The sequence below is a fragment of the Hyposmocoma kahamanoa genome, unplaced genomic scaffold (genome assembly GCF_003589595.1).
Source record: "Hyposmocoma kahamanoa isolate Upper Pololo Valley unplaced genomic scaffold, ASM358959v1 180, whole genome shotgun sequence".
In the NCBI taxonomy this organism is placed as follows: domain Eukaryota; kingdom Metazoa; phylum Arthropoda; class Insecta; order Lepidoptera; family Cosmopterigidae; genus Hyposmocoma; species Hyposmocoma kahamanoa.
The window spans coordinates 1333262-1352608 of record NW_020653711.1 but is presented as its reverse complement, the minus strand read 5'-3'; the positions used below and the strand labels follow the sequence as shown (position 1 = coordinate 1352608).

At 36.2% G+C, this 19347-nt stretch overlaps 1 protein-coding gene across 1 annotated transcript in view; it reads left to right on the top strand.

Annotated features, from left to right (window-relative positions):
• Window positions 1-1299: 1299 nt before the first annotated feature.
• Window positions 1300-19347, top strand: part of LOC113225982 — a 69613-nt gene continuing 51565 nt past the window's right edge. The window contains exon 1 of the mRNA XM_026458476.1: window positions 1300-2603. Coding sequence (XP_026314261.1) covers window positions 1401-2603 — 1203 coding nt within the window. The 5' untranslated portion in view covers window positions 1300-1400. The remainder of the gene's footprint in view (window positions 2604-19347) is intronic.

Here is a 19347-nt window from a genome sequence, read left to right as displayed (position 1 = left end):
AGTTTAGACATATAATAATAAAATCTCAAAGTGAAATCATTCTCCGTGCTGAGTAACACTGTAACGAACTATCCAGAACACCCACAGTACACAGTACTAATTTAGTGAAAGCTCATTTCCCCAAATTGATCCTGCCGAGGATCGAACCCGTTTCTTTGTTCAGTGTCTACAGTGCAATATATAGGGCATAGTTTCCCAAAGTGGTCGCTACCGCCCAGTGCCCAGGAAGCAATTGGGGGGGCGTTGATGCTGTTCAGGGGTTGCTACCGCACCTCTATAAACTACACGTACTAAAAAGGCGAAATTACTAACCTCCAAAAGGTTAAAATGGCGGTTTAGTACTTTCGCCTTTCCAGGGACGACACCATTTTTGTCCTAGTGTTTTTTTTGTATTAATAAAAAAATACGTGTTTTTAATTATTTTTTGTGATGGTGGGCGTTGACATGTTTTTATCTTGCCTATATGGCCGATGAGTTCAAAAGTTTGGGATCCTATGCTATAGCTACTGATGTCGTCATAAGTAAGCGATTATCTCGCCAAATTTCGATCTTTCCATTTTGCAATCTTACGAATGGGGTTCGTTTTTATCTATGGAAAATTCATCATTGAGTATTGATCGATTGTATAAATCAAAGAAATCTAAACACTTTCAGTGTGCTATGCCGTTATCATAGAGGAAATCGACCTTCAGATTTCCCTGCTTCGTAGCGACAAAAGTGTGACATTCCGTCACGTTGTTGTGTAGGCCGGCAGTCGCCGCGACAACTCGTCATACCGGGTGAAATGAGACCGAATTTGCGATCATTCGTTGACACAATGCCGATTCATCGCTATTCGCCACCGTACATTTGTTTGGATAAAAGAAGCTGCTGGAAGATTGAGTATTCTAAATAAAACTGATACGTGAATGATTCTCGTTGATGTCTTTTGTACGTGCTAATAATTCTGAAACGAAAGCCCGAAAAAGCGTCCCCAATTCCAATAAATTACATTGTGAATGATGAGTAACTCTGTGTTAGTAAGGATAACAATTACATATAGGAAACTTTTTCGTAGGTAACAATACCCCTAAGTACGGTAAGAGGCAGGTACGCGTGTGAATAAAAGGCTCAGAAAAAATTGTCCGCGCCGTAAATGTTGACCTGTGCTGTCGTATCAAGAAGCGAGTTTATCCTTCAGCCGCGGCTCATGAGCCTTCTTCACAGGTGTGTAAGCGCAGGTATAGCCGCCCCCGCGGCGGAGCGGAGGGCGAGGTGCGACTCCGCGCGACGCCATCTTGAATTCCGCTCACTCAGACCCGCGCTCCAGCCGCGGCTGCCGCACGTACTGCTCCACGCGACACGATTATAATTTTATCAGTGCTGTGATTCAGTGTCATGTTGTGATAGTGCAGTGTATAATGGAATCGACGCCGATCTGTCGGTGCCGCGTGCTGTACCTCGGCTCTGCGGTGCCGCAGCAGAGTAAGGACGGCCTGCAAGGCATTCAGGAACCTTTGCGCGAGTTGTACCCGGAAAAGGGAGCGACCACCGGTGGCATAGATTCGTGGCTCTCCGTGTGGTCAAATGGAATTTTGCTCGAGAACATTGACGAAAGTGGGTCGCGGGTGGCCAGGTTCTTCCCGATATCGAGCCTGCACTACTGCGCGGCGGTGCGGCGGGTGACGGTGGAGGGTGCACCGAGGTTCCTGCCGCTCGACTCGCCGTTCGCGCGGGCGCCAGCTCCCAGGCGCCCTCCTTTATTCGCGGCGGTGTTACGCCGCACGCAGGGTATAAAGGTGCTGGAATGTCACGCCTTCATATGCCGTCGCGAGGCGGCCGCTAATGCGCTAGTCCGATGTTGTTTCCATGCGTACGCAGATAGTTCGTACGCCAAACGATTAGAAGCCGAACGATCCCCGTCTCAGTTGCCCCCGGAGCCGGAGGAGGAACTGGAGGTATACGATGGCGATGAGAACCACAAAGTATGGGTGGGTGAAACTGAAAGGGACGACGCGAGTGATGACATTCCTCATCCGACGCGAGCGCCGCGACCTCGGCAGATCACACGACCGGCCTCCGTGCCCCCTCCACCGCCGCCGCCCGAGGAACCCAAAAAGAAATCGGCTACAAAAAAAACTAAAAAGAAGTCGTCAGCTTCAGCGGACGAGTTATATGCTACAATGCCTGGGCCAGGACCGGCGCCGGCTCACATGATGAATGGCAGGTCGCTGGGACGCGCGCCGCCGGCGTGGGCGGCTGCGCACCCCATGGTGTTGGTCGCCCATCCGGCTGCGACCCTACCTCATGCGAGGCCAGCCACGTTAACCCATAGAGGTCGGGTGCCAGCTGCTCTAGGACCTGGGCCATTCCCGCCGGGTCCTCCACCTGGAAGGGGTCGCTTGCAATACGCTACAGTGGACCCTAGGCGTTCGAAGCCTCCACCGGCGGCGATGAAGGCTGCTCAAAGCATGAATGGACTGGAAGCTGTGGAAGACGCGGGTGGGATATACAGGAAGAAAGGCCATTTGAACGAGCGGGCGTTCTCATACAGCATCAGGCAAGAGCACAGAAGTCGATCGCATGGATCCCTCGCCAACTTGAAGTTCGCCGCTCCACCTGAGGTGAGTTATTGTTTGTAAGGTAAAGGCTACAGTTCTTGTTGCATGAGAAACAATCGCCGTCATTGAATGGTTTATAAACAAAGACGATACCGAATAATTAGAGACAGCTGTTTCTCACATACGGTGGGCAGACATATAAACACTGTTAAAATTATTTAATGAAAACTTTATTTACACAGTGATACAAATTGCAGTTTAAACAAATGACACTTTGTGTAACTTGATGTGTGGTTGAGTGTACATACGCGTATGTATAGCTATAAAAAACATTTCTAAATTTCGATAAGAGTAGCGTTCGACGTACCAATATGAAAAACTTTCACCGCAAAAACGAATTACGCGTGACATAAAATGTTATGTTAGAAAACGCAAGTTACGTGACAAAGCTACCGTAACCCGATGATTTTCAATAATTACAACTCAAGTATTGTAGAATGTACTATAAGCCACAGCTTAGAAACCACAAAACTTGAAATATTACATAAGGAGTAAGTATTCATTAATAAGCTTCCGATGTATTCTAATTTTACGAAAGTCGACGATTGCACTTATCAATTTAAATTTAAATTTTCTAGCTTGTTAGTATAAAATTTACGTTAAAATTTTACATATAAAGTTAATATTCAGTTGAGGTTACGCAGTGACTTTCTATATTTGAATTATCGGACGAGCGAGAAAAGTGAACAATGCAATCGTCCATTATCACGTAATTAAAATAGTTAAGAAGTTTGGACATAAAAATAAACATTATGCAATTTGAAAATTACTGCAATGTGCAATGGCTGAGTTGTTCAGTTATTTACTTTGAGCTCTGTCTTCGTGAAGACACAAAAGTACATTCTCCAAATCGGTCCTACCGGGAATCGAACCCGGAACCTCCACATCCAATAACCACTAGAGATGCACGATATCTTGCTTTGAATAAATTTTTTGGATCGTACTGTATCATATGAATTTGAATCGATTCACAGATTGAATTATATGCTTTTGAATCGATCCTATAAAAATCGTTCCAAATTTTTTGATAAATTTGATAAAAAAAATATTTATAACCTTTTTGAGTTTAGTTGCTTAGGACTTTTATTTACTGACATATTAACCAGTGAGAAAAGACCTTTCAGATGGCACAGAGTAGCGACAATCGCCAAATATCGTTGACTTATTGTATTTAGATGTTGTCAAAGTACTTTTGATGCAGATCAATATAAAATAGGATTAACTTTACGATTCAGTCGAGGTTCAGAATGACTGTTTTGTTTAAATTATGAATACGATGTAGACGATTCGATTCGTCTTAATTTTGAATCGATATGCTTAAAAATCGCATTGCAATGAATCGATACAAAGAGTCGCTAAATCGTATACACTTGAATCGATGTCCATAAAAATTGAATCGTAATGTGCATCCCTAATGGCCACAGTGCAAACTATTCGAAGTCGTTATAAGCATAAAATATAACATAGGCCTCGAATACAGAGAAACAAATTTGTTCAACAACAAGAATCTTTAAAAACACTTAATATTTCGAATTATCCATTTAAATTCAATTCTTCAACATTCTCACTGATGCTCTGTAGTCATTTTATAATAGAAAGAGTAGAAATAAACAGCTAGCTAATAAACTTTGTATACATTTGCTAAGAAGATGGCCTATAAAATCTGCAAACGCATTATATTGAGCCACTGCATTGCAAAACTTAAATCCATAACAAACCAGTTCTGCGTTATGTTATTGTGATTTGTTGCAAGCCTATTGGTTTAGTAGCGGTCGTATTATTAGCTTTTTTGAAAATGTTCGTCCAAGGAAATATTTCTGCCGACAAGCGGTAATGTTTTGAAGCGTAAGGGTGCTGGTGAAATTATAGGCACATGGGACTTGTCAACTTATGTCTCAGGGTGACGGGCGCAGTGCCAACGCCCTTCAAAACTCTAATCATCTTTATTTCATAGGTTATACCTGATATCGTCATATTGATTCAACTCTACTGCTCATTCGTAAGGTAGATTCCCCCGAAAAGAATGAGACTCTAGGTGTTTGTAAATATTTTTTATTTTATTTGGGATAACAACAGCAGTAATAAAATTCGCAATTTTTAACAATTTTTGGATGGGCCAATTACAGCTATCCACTAAAATAATTACTTTCTTTATTTACTAATTTATTACAGATACTGGAGGTATTAAGAGTAAAAATATAAATAAGGATGAATAAATTTAAATGAAGTTAAATAATCCTGTCTCTGATAAAAGAAAAACAACACGCAGAAAGTGAGAGTAAATGAAGATTAAAATAAAATAAATAGTATATGAATGTCAACACATATTAGTAATAAAATAATACATACATGCATTGGCTTACAAATAAATGGACGACGGGTCTAATACAAAAACAACGAAAAAAATTCCCCAAGTCAACCTATTTAAACGTAGTGACATGTAAAGGAATATGAAAAAGCTAAAACGTTGAATTTAAATTCTAATGTCATCGCAGTACTGTCTAATTTTGCTTGCTTCGCTGTCAGTCGAACAAACGAAGACTAAAGCGTGAATGACGCTCTGTATACGATTTTAACGCCCTATAAGTTCGGACACTTTTTAGCGCGGACCCGACGTCCATATAATTGTAAGTCAATGCATACATGTAATACATATCATTTACAATCTTATTTCAAACATCTTAGATCGAGAATACCTGCAACTACCACGGAGTTTGTGTAATTCACGTACGCAGAAAATGTATAATATATTATATAACAACAATAATCTTTATCATAAAGTTTTTGTTTCATTATAGTTTTAAACCTCGTAAGAGGACCTCAGATCTTACTATTATGAACAGGTGTGTCACTTACCACCACGTGCACGACTTGTTCGTCTTGTCACTTGACATACCTAAATAAAAAAATGGATCCCACAATAGATTAAGAAAATTCATTCCAGGGCCCTACCCTGAAAACCAATGTAAGAACTTGTTGAAAAAAGGGCAATTTACAAAACTTCGGCACTTGGACGAGTCTTTCGACGAGAAATAATAAAATAACCTCCTTTACCTTAAAACTATCGGAATTCAGTTTAGAAACTAGTTTTCCCCATAACCGGTTTCGTGTCCGTGATGCAACCTCCTGGAATCTCCAATTTAGGGCGCAAATTACCAATAACCTGATGTTACTTTTAATTTAAACCGACACTTAAATAACATTTCCTTTTTATGGTTCATTAAACCACAAATTCAATTACATTCTTTGTTTTTAGTGTTATAAAGTAAAGATTTCGTTAGCGTTTTAAAGTGAAGTTACCTGCAGTTGTTGTTGAAGATTATGCCTTATGACTTTTCGCATAAAGTCTATGGGCTTAAACGTTTTTCTGTACGATTTTGTAATTTTCAAATTGTAAATCGTTATAAGTGAAAAACGCATAGAAGCGTGTGTATTAAAAAAAGTACAACATTTTAACATCTAAAAAATATCTTATTAAAATCTAAGAACTGGCAATATGGTTTAGACGCCTTAGTCTATCCCGAAGGACGAAAACTTTACCTTTCTTTTTTTACAGTTCTGCATAGTCTAAAATTAGGTAAGAATATTTTGTTAGCACCTTAAATTATGTATATCTATGTTTTCTCTTACAAACCCTCTTCGTTAAAATACGTTTCTGACTCCTGTCGTCATGAATCCCGGTTAAAACTGGTATTAACCGGATTATAAGGAATTTACACTCGACGATCTTTAAGATATACTGTTATAATTACCATTTACATAACAAGTATAGGAATATGAACTGCATGGAGAATTTCTGTCGTAGTTGGAGAATAATCTTAAAATGTTAACTGGTTGGCTTAATAAAAAGAAGTATGAGCTGTACACATGGCCTGCACAATATATAATCTGTCAGAAGTTGAATGTTGGAGAATCGTGAAACCTACGCTCGGCAACACACGACCTTTCAACCGGTAATTTTATCCACTTTAAACACGATAATACACTCAGTGTTCTACAATTTTCTCACGGCTACATCTTCAAAAACACATGTGTTTTTTCCTTAATGTTGGCAAAGAAAAAAACTATTAAATTTCAAGGTTCTTATTGAGTTTCTCGTAACTTTTTAAAAGGTATTTTGATGTGTGTAACATGTTTATTGGTTTTGTTGCTTTCAAGAATAATATCTCAAACTAAAATAGTTCATTTTTGACTTTATGTAACTGCTGCACACAGCAGTTAACAGTTTGTAGTTGCAGTGGAGTTCCTTGTGAAGTACTGCCACCTTACCTACTTCTGCCGCCAAGTAGTAATGTCAGCATTACTGTATTTCAGTTTTGAAGGGGAAGGGTGCTGGTAAATTACAGGCACATGGAACTTGTCAACAGGGGCAGTGTCTCTCAGATCTTTGTGATTTAAAGTTCTGAGTTGCACTGCAACTGCTAAGCTTAACACTGTCACTTGTCACTTGGTGTCTAAATAAAAAAACATAATTTTTTATAAATGAGACACCGAACTTTGCATTGGTTAACGTAATTATGTCACAATTTTGGACCAGTATACGATTTGCCAAATACACCTCAGTTGTTTTTTTAAACCATCGTCCTGATAAATTTTGACGACCTCTGTGGTCGAGTGGCTTGCACACCGGTTTTCATGGTGTCACCATCTCTGACGTCTCTGGTTCCATCCCCGGCCGGGTCAATGTAGAAAAACTAACTTTTCTATATTGTCTCGGGTCTGGGTGTTTGTGGTACCGTCGTTGTTTCCATAACACAAATGTCTTAGTTATTTTGGAGTCAGAGCGACGTATGTGGTGTTGTCTAATAGTTATGTATTTATTGTACAGCTAGGACAGTACAACGAATGCGCTAAATTTTATTACGAATAAAACACCGAACTTTCCATTGCTAAAAAAAAATTACGTCACAATTTTGAGCCTGTGTGCGATTCGCCGGCTTTAATTTTAATAGATTCAGGCGTTACTTTGCGGAAGTTCATGTTAACAAAAATTTAACTAAATTAATTTGCTACCCCTTGGACCCAGTGGAGGTTAATTTTCTATCTTCCTGAAGAATTTGATGCTTTTTAAGCTAAACTGCTATTATAGAAAATCATCGGTCAAGAATCAGATACGTAAGGATTATAGAATTTGTTTAAAAGAAATATGTAAACACTTATTCAAAAAAAGGTTTTAGTTTTTAAGATTAGGCGCTCATATATTAACTAGAATTGCGTTACACAAGGTCAAGATCACGTCACGCTTAACGATTGAGATTTAAATTCAATTAATTCTATGCCCCTGCCATGGAAACGGTCCAAACGCCACTGTCCAGCGTAATTTGTTTTTGACTGTAGAAACTAGATTTTTAAACTATTTTTTTGTTTTGTTGTCACAACCCTGGCGTATCTGAGTACGATAGCGCATGTACCTACACGGGGGCGGTATTGCCGAACATCAAAAGCGTTGCGCTACTGTAAGAACGCATACTGTGACACAACCTATTTATCTTTCTTTAAGTCAGCTCTGTCATATTTTAATGTTTTATATGAGACTTATTTCCATAAGATTTCTATCTCAAGCTCTACTACGTCATGAGAGGATTAAAACATTAATGACATCCAAGCGTGACAAAAACAGGCTTTACACAGACACTGTCGCTCATGACACAGAAAAGGGAAAGACCGCGCGATCGCGGTCTCCAACACGCGCAAGTGTCACGCGGTCTATTCTGCGCGATTAGCCTTTACACGAACGCTCTTTCCGTTGAAACAAAAACTTACACGAGCAATCGCGCGCATAAAACGTTAACTTAAAATAAACTGCAAACAGGTGATCGGGCACGATTGCGCGTGCACTGGCGTGCAGGCTTTCCCGCGCGCAATCCTGTACGCTCCTGATCATGCGCGATAGAGTGACTATATGAGGGGGACTAAATACTACGCAGAGTTGACCCATTTTCCACTAAGCGACTAATTTCTATTTATACACATAAGCCATATACCCACATACCCACTGACGGTGCCGAGACTCGAGCTGCCGCGAGCGACTCAAGTTCTCCATATTATTACATCGCAATCCCCATTATGCGATTAGCCGCGCGACCGAACAAGTTTTTTCTTCAGGAGATAGGCAGTCTCTCATTTTAGTTGTGGTACCCGTTATTAACGGCCGCAGCTTTGATAATAATCCATCAAAGGATTTTACCGACACTCGTGAGTAATTGAAAAATTTCCTGTCGTGTCCTCGTAACTCGTTATATAGAACTAATAAAATGCACCTTTTGTAGTGCATTCTCTTAACACATCCCTTATCCAAAATTTATGTTTTCGTTTTCTTTTTGATAATAAGTTAACATATTATATTATTTCTGCGACGTCCATTTTGTAAATGAGCTGTTTGTAGAATACAGTCGCGCGCGACCACTGCGGTCGCTCGCGGCTAGTAGCTTAGTGGAAAATGCTCCTTAGAGTATGACCACACTTGTCAACACTCATCAGCACTGCGTCTACTAAATTTATTTTACATAGACTAACCTACCTATCATACCGTCTCTCAAGCAGAGGCCTTGGGTTCGAATCTTGCACCTCCAAGTTTTTCGGAATTTATATGCGAAATGTAATTGAAATTCATCATGAGCTTTTCGATGAAGGAAAACAACGTTATGAAACGTCGAAAAACTATCACAACCCTCGGAAAATGTGTACAGTCCCCAACCCGCATTGGGTCAGCGTGACGGACTGTGGCCTAAAACTCTTGCCTAAAAGGAGATTCGTACTGTACGGTAATGATGATGATAGTAATGGTACACGTTTAGTATGGACGCAAGACTGAAGCGTGCTGAGACGTGTGATCAAACCTTTATACAGTGTACTTTACGTATCGGAGAACAAAGTGTTTCATTGGTTTCAAGTGACGTTTTTTTTTCATATGTTTTAGAGTATACTAGTTATATTTCATATTGCACTCACGTAGAGTAGAAAATTTGTTTGCAGTGCATTCAAAGTCTCATTTGCCTCTTCATATTTTTCTCCAAAGGCCATTTAAGTTTTTTATGTCACATCGAATAGGTACACACTAGTTAAGCGTGTAAAGTCTCTGGACACCATTTTCATGTACTATTAGGTGAGATTGTGTGGTATTTCTTACTTTCGGATCACTTGCTGTATGGACCTTGGTGTGAAAGACTTTGAGTAAAGAATGCAATAAGGGAATGAATGAATGAATGAATTACTACTTAAGTAGTCGTTTCTCACCGCAGTCCGAACGGTCAATGATCCAAAACGATGTGATTCTTACAATCTTACCTGATGTAGGAATTCCTTATTAATTAATAAGCGGTCAAGGTGTAATTAATGTATATTAATTACATTTAACATACGTCATACGTGTTATCAATTGTCATTAATTTAATAAATTGAAATGGTATTGTTTTTAAAAATTAGCAATTAGGTGTTCATTACAATATTTTACTCGCAAAGTGCGTCTACTGCACGTCAAACTTTACACTTTGGTCATATCGTATCATTAATTTAATTATCCTTCCATTAAATTGAAATAGTTTCATTAAAAAAAAATCAGAAATTAAATGTTCATTACACTATTTTACTCGTAACGTCAAGAGCACGTCAACCTCAAGACTTTGGACTTGGATAGTTTTATTTAAAGATTTATGGCTTGACTACAAGACCTTTGAGCCAAGTCTTCACTTAAGTATCGAGATCCTCTGATCGCAAGCAGCATAGACTTGAATTTCAAATGAATCTTCTATGAATCTTAAATCCTTACTTCTGTACGACTTATGTATTCTAACTTGAAAACAACAGTTTTGAATACCACAGAACAATCTGACATCGTTTGATAAAAAATATGGATTTTAAACAAAATCATTGCAAAGAGGATCTAAAACACTTAAGATTCTAGAATAAGCATATAATTTATTTTTAACATCACTGTCTTGTTTTTAAGTGAAAGAAGATGAATGGCACATAATGTTTTGATTAATAAATAGAAATATGAATATTCAACATTGACTTTTTATTTCTAAATCAATGATATTCAAATAAAATATGAAATAAAGAGATCAACAATAAATTAAATATAAAAGATGCGAAAGGATTATTTACTCAAAGGTTTTTTTTAAAGATATTTTTAATCGTTTTAAAATCACTATTAAGTGATGACAATTTTGATGACAATATTGAAAAAAAATGATTTAAAAATGATGTTTTTTCGATCCCAAAAATAAATACCTTTTCACGATATTTCACCAAAATATTCAAGGTCTACTTTCCAAGAAAGAATTTATAGAGATAACTCTTTTGGAGATCAAAAATAATATCAACCCAGACGTATTATGTTTTACAGAAACGTTTGTCAAAACAGGTGAAGAAAAAAACATAAATATCAACAATTACGAATTAGGAGCAGTTTACTCGAGAGATAAAAAACGAGGTGGCTCATGTATTTTAGTTAAAAAGGGAATTGAGCACAAACAAATTTCTTGTTTTAACGATCTTGCGATGACATATCATTTTGAGCCTAGTGTTGTGAATCTTACCGCAAATAATATTATCGTCATTTGCATATATAGAAACTCATCAAGATCTAAAAGACACCTTGAATATTTTCTCGAGAAACTTGACCTACTGCTATACAAATGTTGTAACAAATTTCCAAATAAGAAAATTATTTTAACAGGTGATTTCAATATAAATATGTTGGAAACAAATCCACACACTAAAAGAATGCTCGATATTCTAAAGAACTATAATTTGATGCTACATATTACAGAGCCCACAAGAGGAAAATCATCACTGGATCTTATAATCAGTAATATCGACGACGCGAAAGGTTTAATCACGGAGTTATGGTTATCCGATCATAATACAGCACAACTCTTGTACTTTACAGTTAAAAAAAAAAAAAACTTCCTAATATAACATTTACGTACAAAAGATGTTACTCCACTGAAAATATACTAATGTTTATAGAACACTTGCGCAATCTCTCCTTTTCAGAAATATATAAACATAAATTACTGAACGAAGCCTTTGACGAGTTTCACGACTTGTTTTGCCTCATATACAAACTCTGTTTTCCAAAAATAAAAGTTAAATCGGTATCAACATCAAAATCACATTGGTTAACAAGCGGTCTGAAAAAAAGCTGTACTCAAAAAAGAAAACTACGTTTTACATATTACACACGAAAAACAACCAATGATCAATACAAATATAAACATTATAATAAATTACTCAAAAAATGTATTAATTGTTCTAAGAGAATGGCTAACAAAAAATACGTACTAAATAGCAAGAATGTTTGCAAAGCAACATGGACAGTAATAAAAAATGAGACTAACAGTAGCTGTTCTAAAACTTATATATATAAAATTGTAGATAAGGACAAGGAAATAAATGAACCAATAAAAATTGCTACGACATTCAATAATAATTTCATAGAATCAATTACCCAATCAAATTATGACATACAAAATATCCCTAACAATAAAATTCTTAATTCTATCTATCTGGCTCCTATAGACGAGAGCGACATTAATAAAATAATTATGTCGCTGAACAATACTCCATGTGAAGGCTATGACTCTATATGTACAAAAGTCATTAAAGCATGTAAAAATCAAATAAGCCGAGTACTTGCCTTTTTAGTAAATCTCTCCTTAGAAACTGGAACTTTTCCAGAAAAATTAAAACTCTCAATTGTAAGACCGTTACATAAAAAAGGAGATAAAACAAACATTAATAATTATCGACCCATAACTCTAATCCCAGTTTTATCTAAAATATTTGAAAAGGCCATGTACAACCAGCTTACATCTTACTTTAATCGATTTAAAATTATAAAAGAAAACCAATACGGGTTTCAGAAAAGCAAATCGACAGTACACGCGGCATTTTACATAGTTAACGAGATTTTACAAAATGTAAATAAAAAACTGTACACGACGGGGCTATTTCTGGATATGTCTAGAGCTTTTGACTTCGTTTCACATGATATACTGTTAGCTAAACTAGAACAAAATGGAATCCGAGGGCCAGCGCTCAACTGGTTAGAATCTTACCTAAAAAATAGGTTACAATGTGTGGAAATAAATCAACTTAACAAAACAAATTGTATCGAAACATATAAATCCAACTTTAGAAGTAATAATTACGGTGTTCCTCAAGGTAGCGTGCTTGGTCCCTTGCTATTTCTACTGTATATTAATGATATATGCGATAGCACCGAACACAAAACGATCCTTTTCGCAGATGACATATCAGTGATAGTTACTTCCCCAATAAATTCAACACTGGAAGAACACAAAAACGAACTAATTAAAACACTGACATCTCTAATTAAATGCCTACAAAACAATAATCTTCTAATTAATTTAACTAAGACTAAGATAATTAATTTCAATAATTTTAGGACTAAAACAGTTGACATGAATTATGACGGGCAAATTTTGCACAACGCCACCAATGTGACGTTCTTAGGATTAATTATAGATCAAAAATTAAGTTGGAAGGAGCAAATGGACAAAGTGTGTAATAAAATAAATAGTTTTGCGTTTGCTCTTTACAAATTATCTAAGGTGGTGAATAAAGACACGGCCGTGACAGCTTATTTTGAGTATGTGGAATCTGTCCTTAGATACGGTCTCATTATCTGGGGTAACGGCACTGAATTTGGGAAGGTTTTTGTTGCCCAAAAGAGGTGTATACGTGCCATCTGCAATGTAGCGCCATATGTCTCTTGTCGACCATATTTCAAAACGCTAAGAATATTGCCACTCCCGTGCCTGTATATTTTGGAGGTTGGTATATTTGTAAAAATAAATCAATCAAAATTCATAATAGCGAAAAACATAACTGATAGAAACCTAAGAAACCCAAATAAAATAATACTAGACACAATACCAAAGACGAAACGCTTTCAAAAGAATTCTTATGCTATGTGTGGAAAAATTTTTAATCGGATACCGGATCGTTTTAAACACCTTCCATTGGTCAGTTTTAAAAAAGAACTGCGTAAGTGGCTTTTTAGATCACTTGTTCTACTCAGTGGAAGAGTTCATGATTTATAAAGAAGTTGATTGATGCATACATTATTCATTTATCTAATTTATATTCAATTATGACATCTAATATTATGACATACCCTGTATCAATTGATTTAATTTAGTAATGTATTGCCTTATTGTTTACTATTAATATTCTGCATGCTTTTGTTTTAGGCTAAATAGGATTAAGTTCAAATTAAATTTTACCATCAACATTTATAATGTACCCTACCCTATTTAAAGCGAATAAATGAATTTATTATTATTATTATTATTATTGATAACAGCTTTGATTTTATTTAAATACTCGTATATCATAACTTTTGTTTAAAATTTTTTCTTGATTGTCTTTTTATAAGCGCCTGGCGCTCATAACAGAGTCACGGAGCAAATCAGCAGACCTTACGATTTTTTTCTATTGCAGACCTTTGTTTTTAACGAATTTTTTGCTACACGGTATGCCGAAGGCCCTCGTTCGAATTTTTCTTAGCTTTTGATCGTTGTATTAATAATTATAACAAACTAATTGAGTAATATCATTTATATGGCGAACAGAATTTGCAGACTTGTTCCCTGAACGTTATAATATGGACCTTTTCTTTTTGCGGTGAGAGCGAATAGGCATTTTTGAGATGTACATACTTCTTCGTCAACCTCTGCGTCACTTTCCATCATGAAATGGAGGTCAAAAGCGCATTTACATCTTTATAAAAAAATAATTGAATATCATAATAGTAAACATTGATATTCAATCAAATTAGTATTAATGTTTAAGTGGTTGATTAGTTTACATTTCACGTTAAGAATCTAGTCACAGTAGTGACATCATTGAACTACAGAGAAAGACCCCCCCTGGCCACCTTCTACTATCACAATGAAGTGCTTACTTATTCTAAACGTAGTACCTATAGTGAGGGCAAAGCCCTGTGTAACGTGGTTGCAAGCTCGTCGCAAACCTGTTACATATGTCGATACAACACTGTTCCTGCTTAGATGTAGTTTTTTATATTTTTAGACTGGCTATGACGGTCTGTAGCAATCGTTATACGCTTTGCGTTAGTAATTCTCGTTTAATATACCAGATAACGTAGGTATTATCTAAGCACTTAGGCTGAACCAGTTTTTTTATTTACTAATTGGAATTTGCCTAAGTACAACGAACAAGATACGTATTGACAATTTTGTTTGATTTATATAGCTTTATTAATAATTACTATGTATTAATAGAACAATGTAAACCAAACAAAATACATTTTTTTTTGTATAACGAACAAGTCGTGTGTCTGATGGTAAGCGACACGCTGTCCATAACAGTTGCAGTGGCACTCAGAGCTTTAAATCGTAAAGATCTGAAGGGCACTGCCACTCAAGGGCACAGTCCCATGTGCCTGTAATTTCACCAACACCCTTACACTTCCAAACCGAAACGCAGTCATGTTAACATTACTGCTTGGGGCAGAAATAGGTAAGGTGGCAGTACTTCCCTGGACGAACTCTTTCACAATCTCTATTGCTACTGTAAGTTACCATACGATAACGATTCTATAAAGAAAAAAAAACACATTATGCGGTCATTGTAGTTATCAAAATTATCCATTTTCATATTTGAAGCTGATTTTTACTTTAAAGTAAAACAAAATGAATCTGGAGTTAAAGATTCAAAGCAAGCAAAAAGGTGAAGCGATGCCTTATGCATCCTAATAAGCTATTACGAAGAGAGGTCAAGGTGCCCGCAGCGTCGTCGATGGTAATATATAATTGTTTACGGCGAATACGCGGCTATTATTAGAATATAAGGATTACATTATATTATTACAAAGGCTTTAACGTAGAGGAATATTTTCGCAAGGTAAATGTCAATGAGTGTTTACGAAACAACTTGTGAACTTATACAGGGTCAGGAACACGTCAAGCTTCATGACGTCGACAACTTAGGGCGCGTTTCCATCATGTCGTGGCGACAGATAGTCGTGCAGTTTAAAGTGTCGTGGCTTGTATATTTAAGTGAAATTGTTCAACGAAAAAATTAAACGTCCACGACACAGTCCCAGCAGATAGTCGTGATATGGGAACAGGCTAGACGCGACTGTCGTCGAACGATAAATGAATTGTTATGACATAATGGAAAGGTGCCCTTAATGGTGCAATAAAAGCAACATAATGAGGCACAATTCGCACCCTCGATGTAATAAGGCCACATCTGCAAAATGACAACTTTTCAGGGCAGAGATTTAAAGATTCTATGGAAGAAATTAGTCAATAACTTTTGTCGATGCTTAGATGGACTCGAGAATTCTCCGCATGGTCCCCTTGTAACATTACTGACAATATACCTACTTTTAAAAACCCTAATTATTGTTGACCTTTATGTGTCTAGCACAATTATTTCAATACAAAATTTCAAAACTATTGTATTGTATACACACTGAGGCACAATTGGCACCCTTGGTGTAATAAAGCCACATGTGATCATACGAATGTTTCCATTGCTTCTTACTGATCTTTGTTTTAAATTCTGTTTTCATATAAACTATTATACAATATTATATAATTTAATTAATGTATATTTATAATGCTAATATGAGGCTATTAATTTTCAAAACTTATTAAATACAATATTGACCTCATATTGTTCATAGCACGATTTTATTTTCCGGTACCTTTAAAATTGTATATGTAACTAATATGGCGGAACTTCGTCGACGAATATTTGATTTTGTTATAGCGCCTTGTTTTTGGTGCTACTTTAAGGCATAAGGTTTATATAATCATCATCATCAACCCATTTATACGTCCCACTGCTGGGCACTCTTCTTAGACGAGAGTTGTGACCATTCTTCGACGTGCAGGTTTCACCACGATATTTTTTCATTGGACAGTACCCGTAACCAATAGTTGTCACTAGTTATGCCCTAGTGTTTGACACCTCAATATACAAGTGTCAAATATTGGGTCCCCACGGTTGGGTAAAACAGTCTTTGACACCCATACCAAACACTACTCAAACTACCCATAGAAACTTGTCACTAACAGAGTAATCCAAACTTATGTTCTCCGTCCTTTTAGACCAAATGGTCGATTTTAAGTTTTAAATATTCATATATACGAGTGCTTGGCATGGGTGTCAACTACTAGTAAACATTAAAATTTTGCACCAGTGTTTGACATTCCTCTAAAATAAAATATAAACGATATACATCAATAAATACACACAAAAGTAATTGTTTTTACAGTTATCTAATAGTTTTAATAACACTTACTCAAAAATTACTGAATGAGTCGATGAAAGCTTTTAAATTAAATTCATAGATGTCGTTACAAGTACAACAACAAGGTTTTGGAGTAATATCAATATTTGTTTTCTTATTTTTTGACAAAAAATGCAAAAGTGTCATATATTGGGACAGTGTCAGCCACTGGGACATTTACCTTACTGTGTTCCTGTTTTGAAGGGTGCTGGTGAAATTACAGGCATATGGGATTTGTCAATTTATGTCTCAAAATGACGGGCGCAGTGGCAGTGCCAGTAAGATCTTTGCGATTTAAAGCTCGGAGTGGCACTGCAACTGTTATGGATAGGGGTGTCGCTTATCATCAGATGCACGACTTGTTCGTCCCATCACTTGGTATTATAAGAAAAGATTTTTTTTTAATTAAGAAGAACTTTTGGTGCCATTATTTCGAAAGTTACGAAAATGTAAATGCGTTAGTCATGACAAGGAGGGCAGAAATGCTATGTACACGCGTGTGGCTTTTCCATTTTATTTTACCATTTCAGGCGCACGATTTGTTCGTCCCTTGACTTTGTATGATAAAAAATGGTTATTTGCTAAGCAAGGCTGTAAAGTTGTTGTTTGTCTTGAAACCCTCGCTTTGAGCATAGCGAGGGTTTCAAGACACGAGACGTAAAGCAATTTTACTGCGGAGCGAAACACACAGTTTTTCATCTCACTATAGTGAGGAAAATGGTAGATGAAAGAACAGTTGAACTATAATAAAATAACTTAGAATAATAACGCATAGAATGATAGTTTCATATCAAACGAACTGTCACAAGAGAGGCAAAAATCAAATTCATGTAGGCTAGTTTTATTAGTAGGTTAATTTTCGGTTTTAGTGAATATTTATATAAAAATACAAGTTGAAACGAGTTACTTCCTTGTGGAATGTGATGTTAGTATCTATTTTATGTTTGTCTGACGTATTTTTACACGCATTTACCGCACATTTCGTCATTTTTAGTTAAAATTCTTGAGGTGTTCGCGGTGCAAGTTGACCTTGAGCACTGACGGCCCGCCCGCTCGTGTAGGCCTATTGGGAGCGCTTCAGTTTGCCTCACTTAGTGTGTGCGGACTAGGTTTCTATGCGTTATTATTCTAAGTAAAATAATTGAATAAACAACATTAGTTATAGTTGTCAATTTAATGTCAACAATAATAAGAATCAAATATACTAACGGATTTATATTACATAAATAATGTACGACAAATCGCGTAGTTGAACGTGTCATTATGTATTTTTTTCAATGAAATAAAAAGTTGGGTGCACTATAGTCTATCGTCAAGTTCGAATTTCCGGTCGAAAACCGTTTTTTTTTGCGCGCTGATTACCTAAGAGACAGAAAGCCTTTCCGAGCTAGTGAGGTGAAAAAAGACATTTTTTATTTAACGTCATGCTTTGGACCCAGTATTTTTAATAACATGCTCAATATGGGTGAAATTGGTTCGCCGACGTCCACCTATCCCGGCGCTTCCATCTACATAAGCTTTACAAGTTTGAGCCGTTACCTTACTTCGTAGGAAATTTGGCTATTAGAGCAGAAACATCATTTATTTTGTCTGAAAATTACTCCGTCAAGAAATTGCTGCGCTTCGACGCCCATCGCTACAGATTAGTCTCTCATATAATTGAACTTTTGTTTTCTGCACGTTAATGCTGCACGTGCAGAAAACAAGAGTTTTAATAGAGTTTTTATATTTCGCATCTTTGGTGTAAAAAGGCCACATCTGCAAAATGACAACATTTCACAAGAAAGGTCTTAAAGGTCCTACGTAAGAGGTTGATATGTGTTATATTGATTGAATACTATATATAACACGGCAAGAAAAGTAGCGATAATTTGTGTGCAGTTCTATTTAAGTACTGTTTAAAGTCACATGTACGTATTTATGTATTTAAAAAGTCCATCTCAGATGTCCTCAAGTAGTGCAGTTAAACTATAAAAATTAAAATAATAATAATTTCTTTTTAACGCTTTTTCTTTCTTTTTTTTGTATTTTCTTTTACATATTTGTACCAACATAAATTTTGCAATTATTTATAATTAATTGACAGTAACTTTCCTAAACATGCCGTGCGTACACGCTCGGTTCAAATCTAGTTTTTAACAAATTTATGTGTTAATCTATTTTGGATGTCGACTATTGTGTTCGTCTAATAAATTTAAATTAATATTAAAAAATCTGGAAAATGACACCTTTTTAGGAGAGAGTTTTAACGATTCTACGAATAAAATTAGTCAATAACTACACACATAATTTGTTTTATGAAGTTCTTAATATTTCTATTATTTTTATATGATAAAAGACTTTTGCCACATGATAATATGTGGTTTTTTTATTTTTATTTCATTTTACTTTATCAAGGAAGTTACTTTTACAAAATGGATTTAAATATGATTAATTAGATGCCAATTAAAA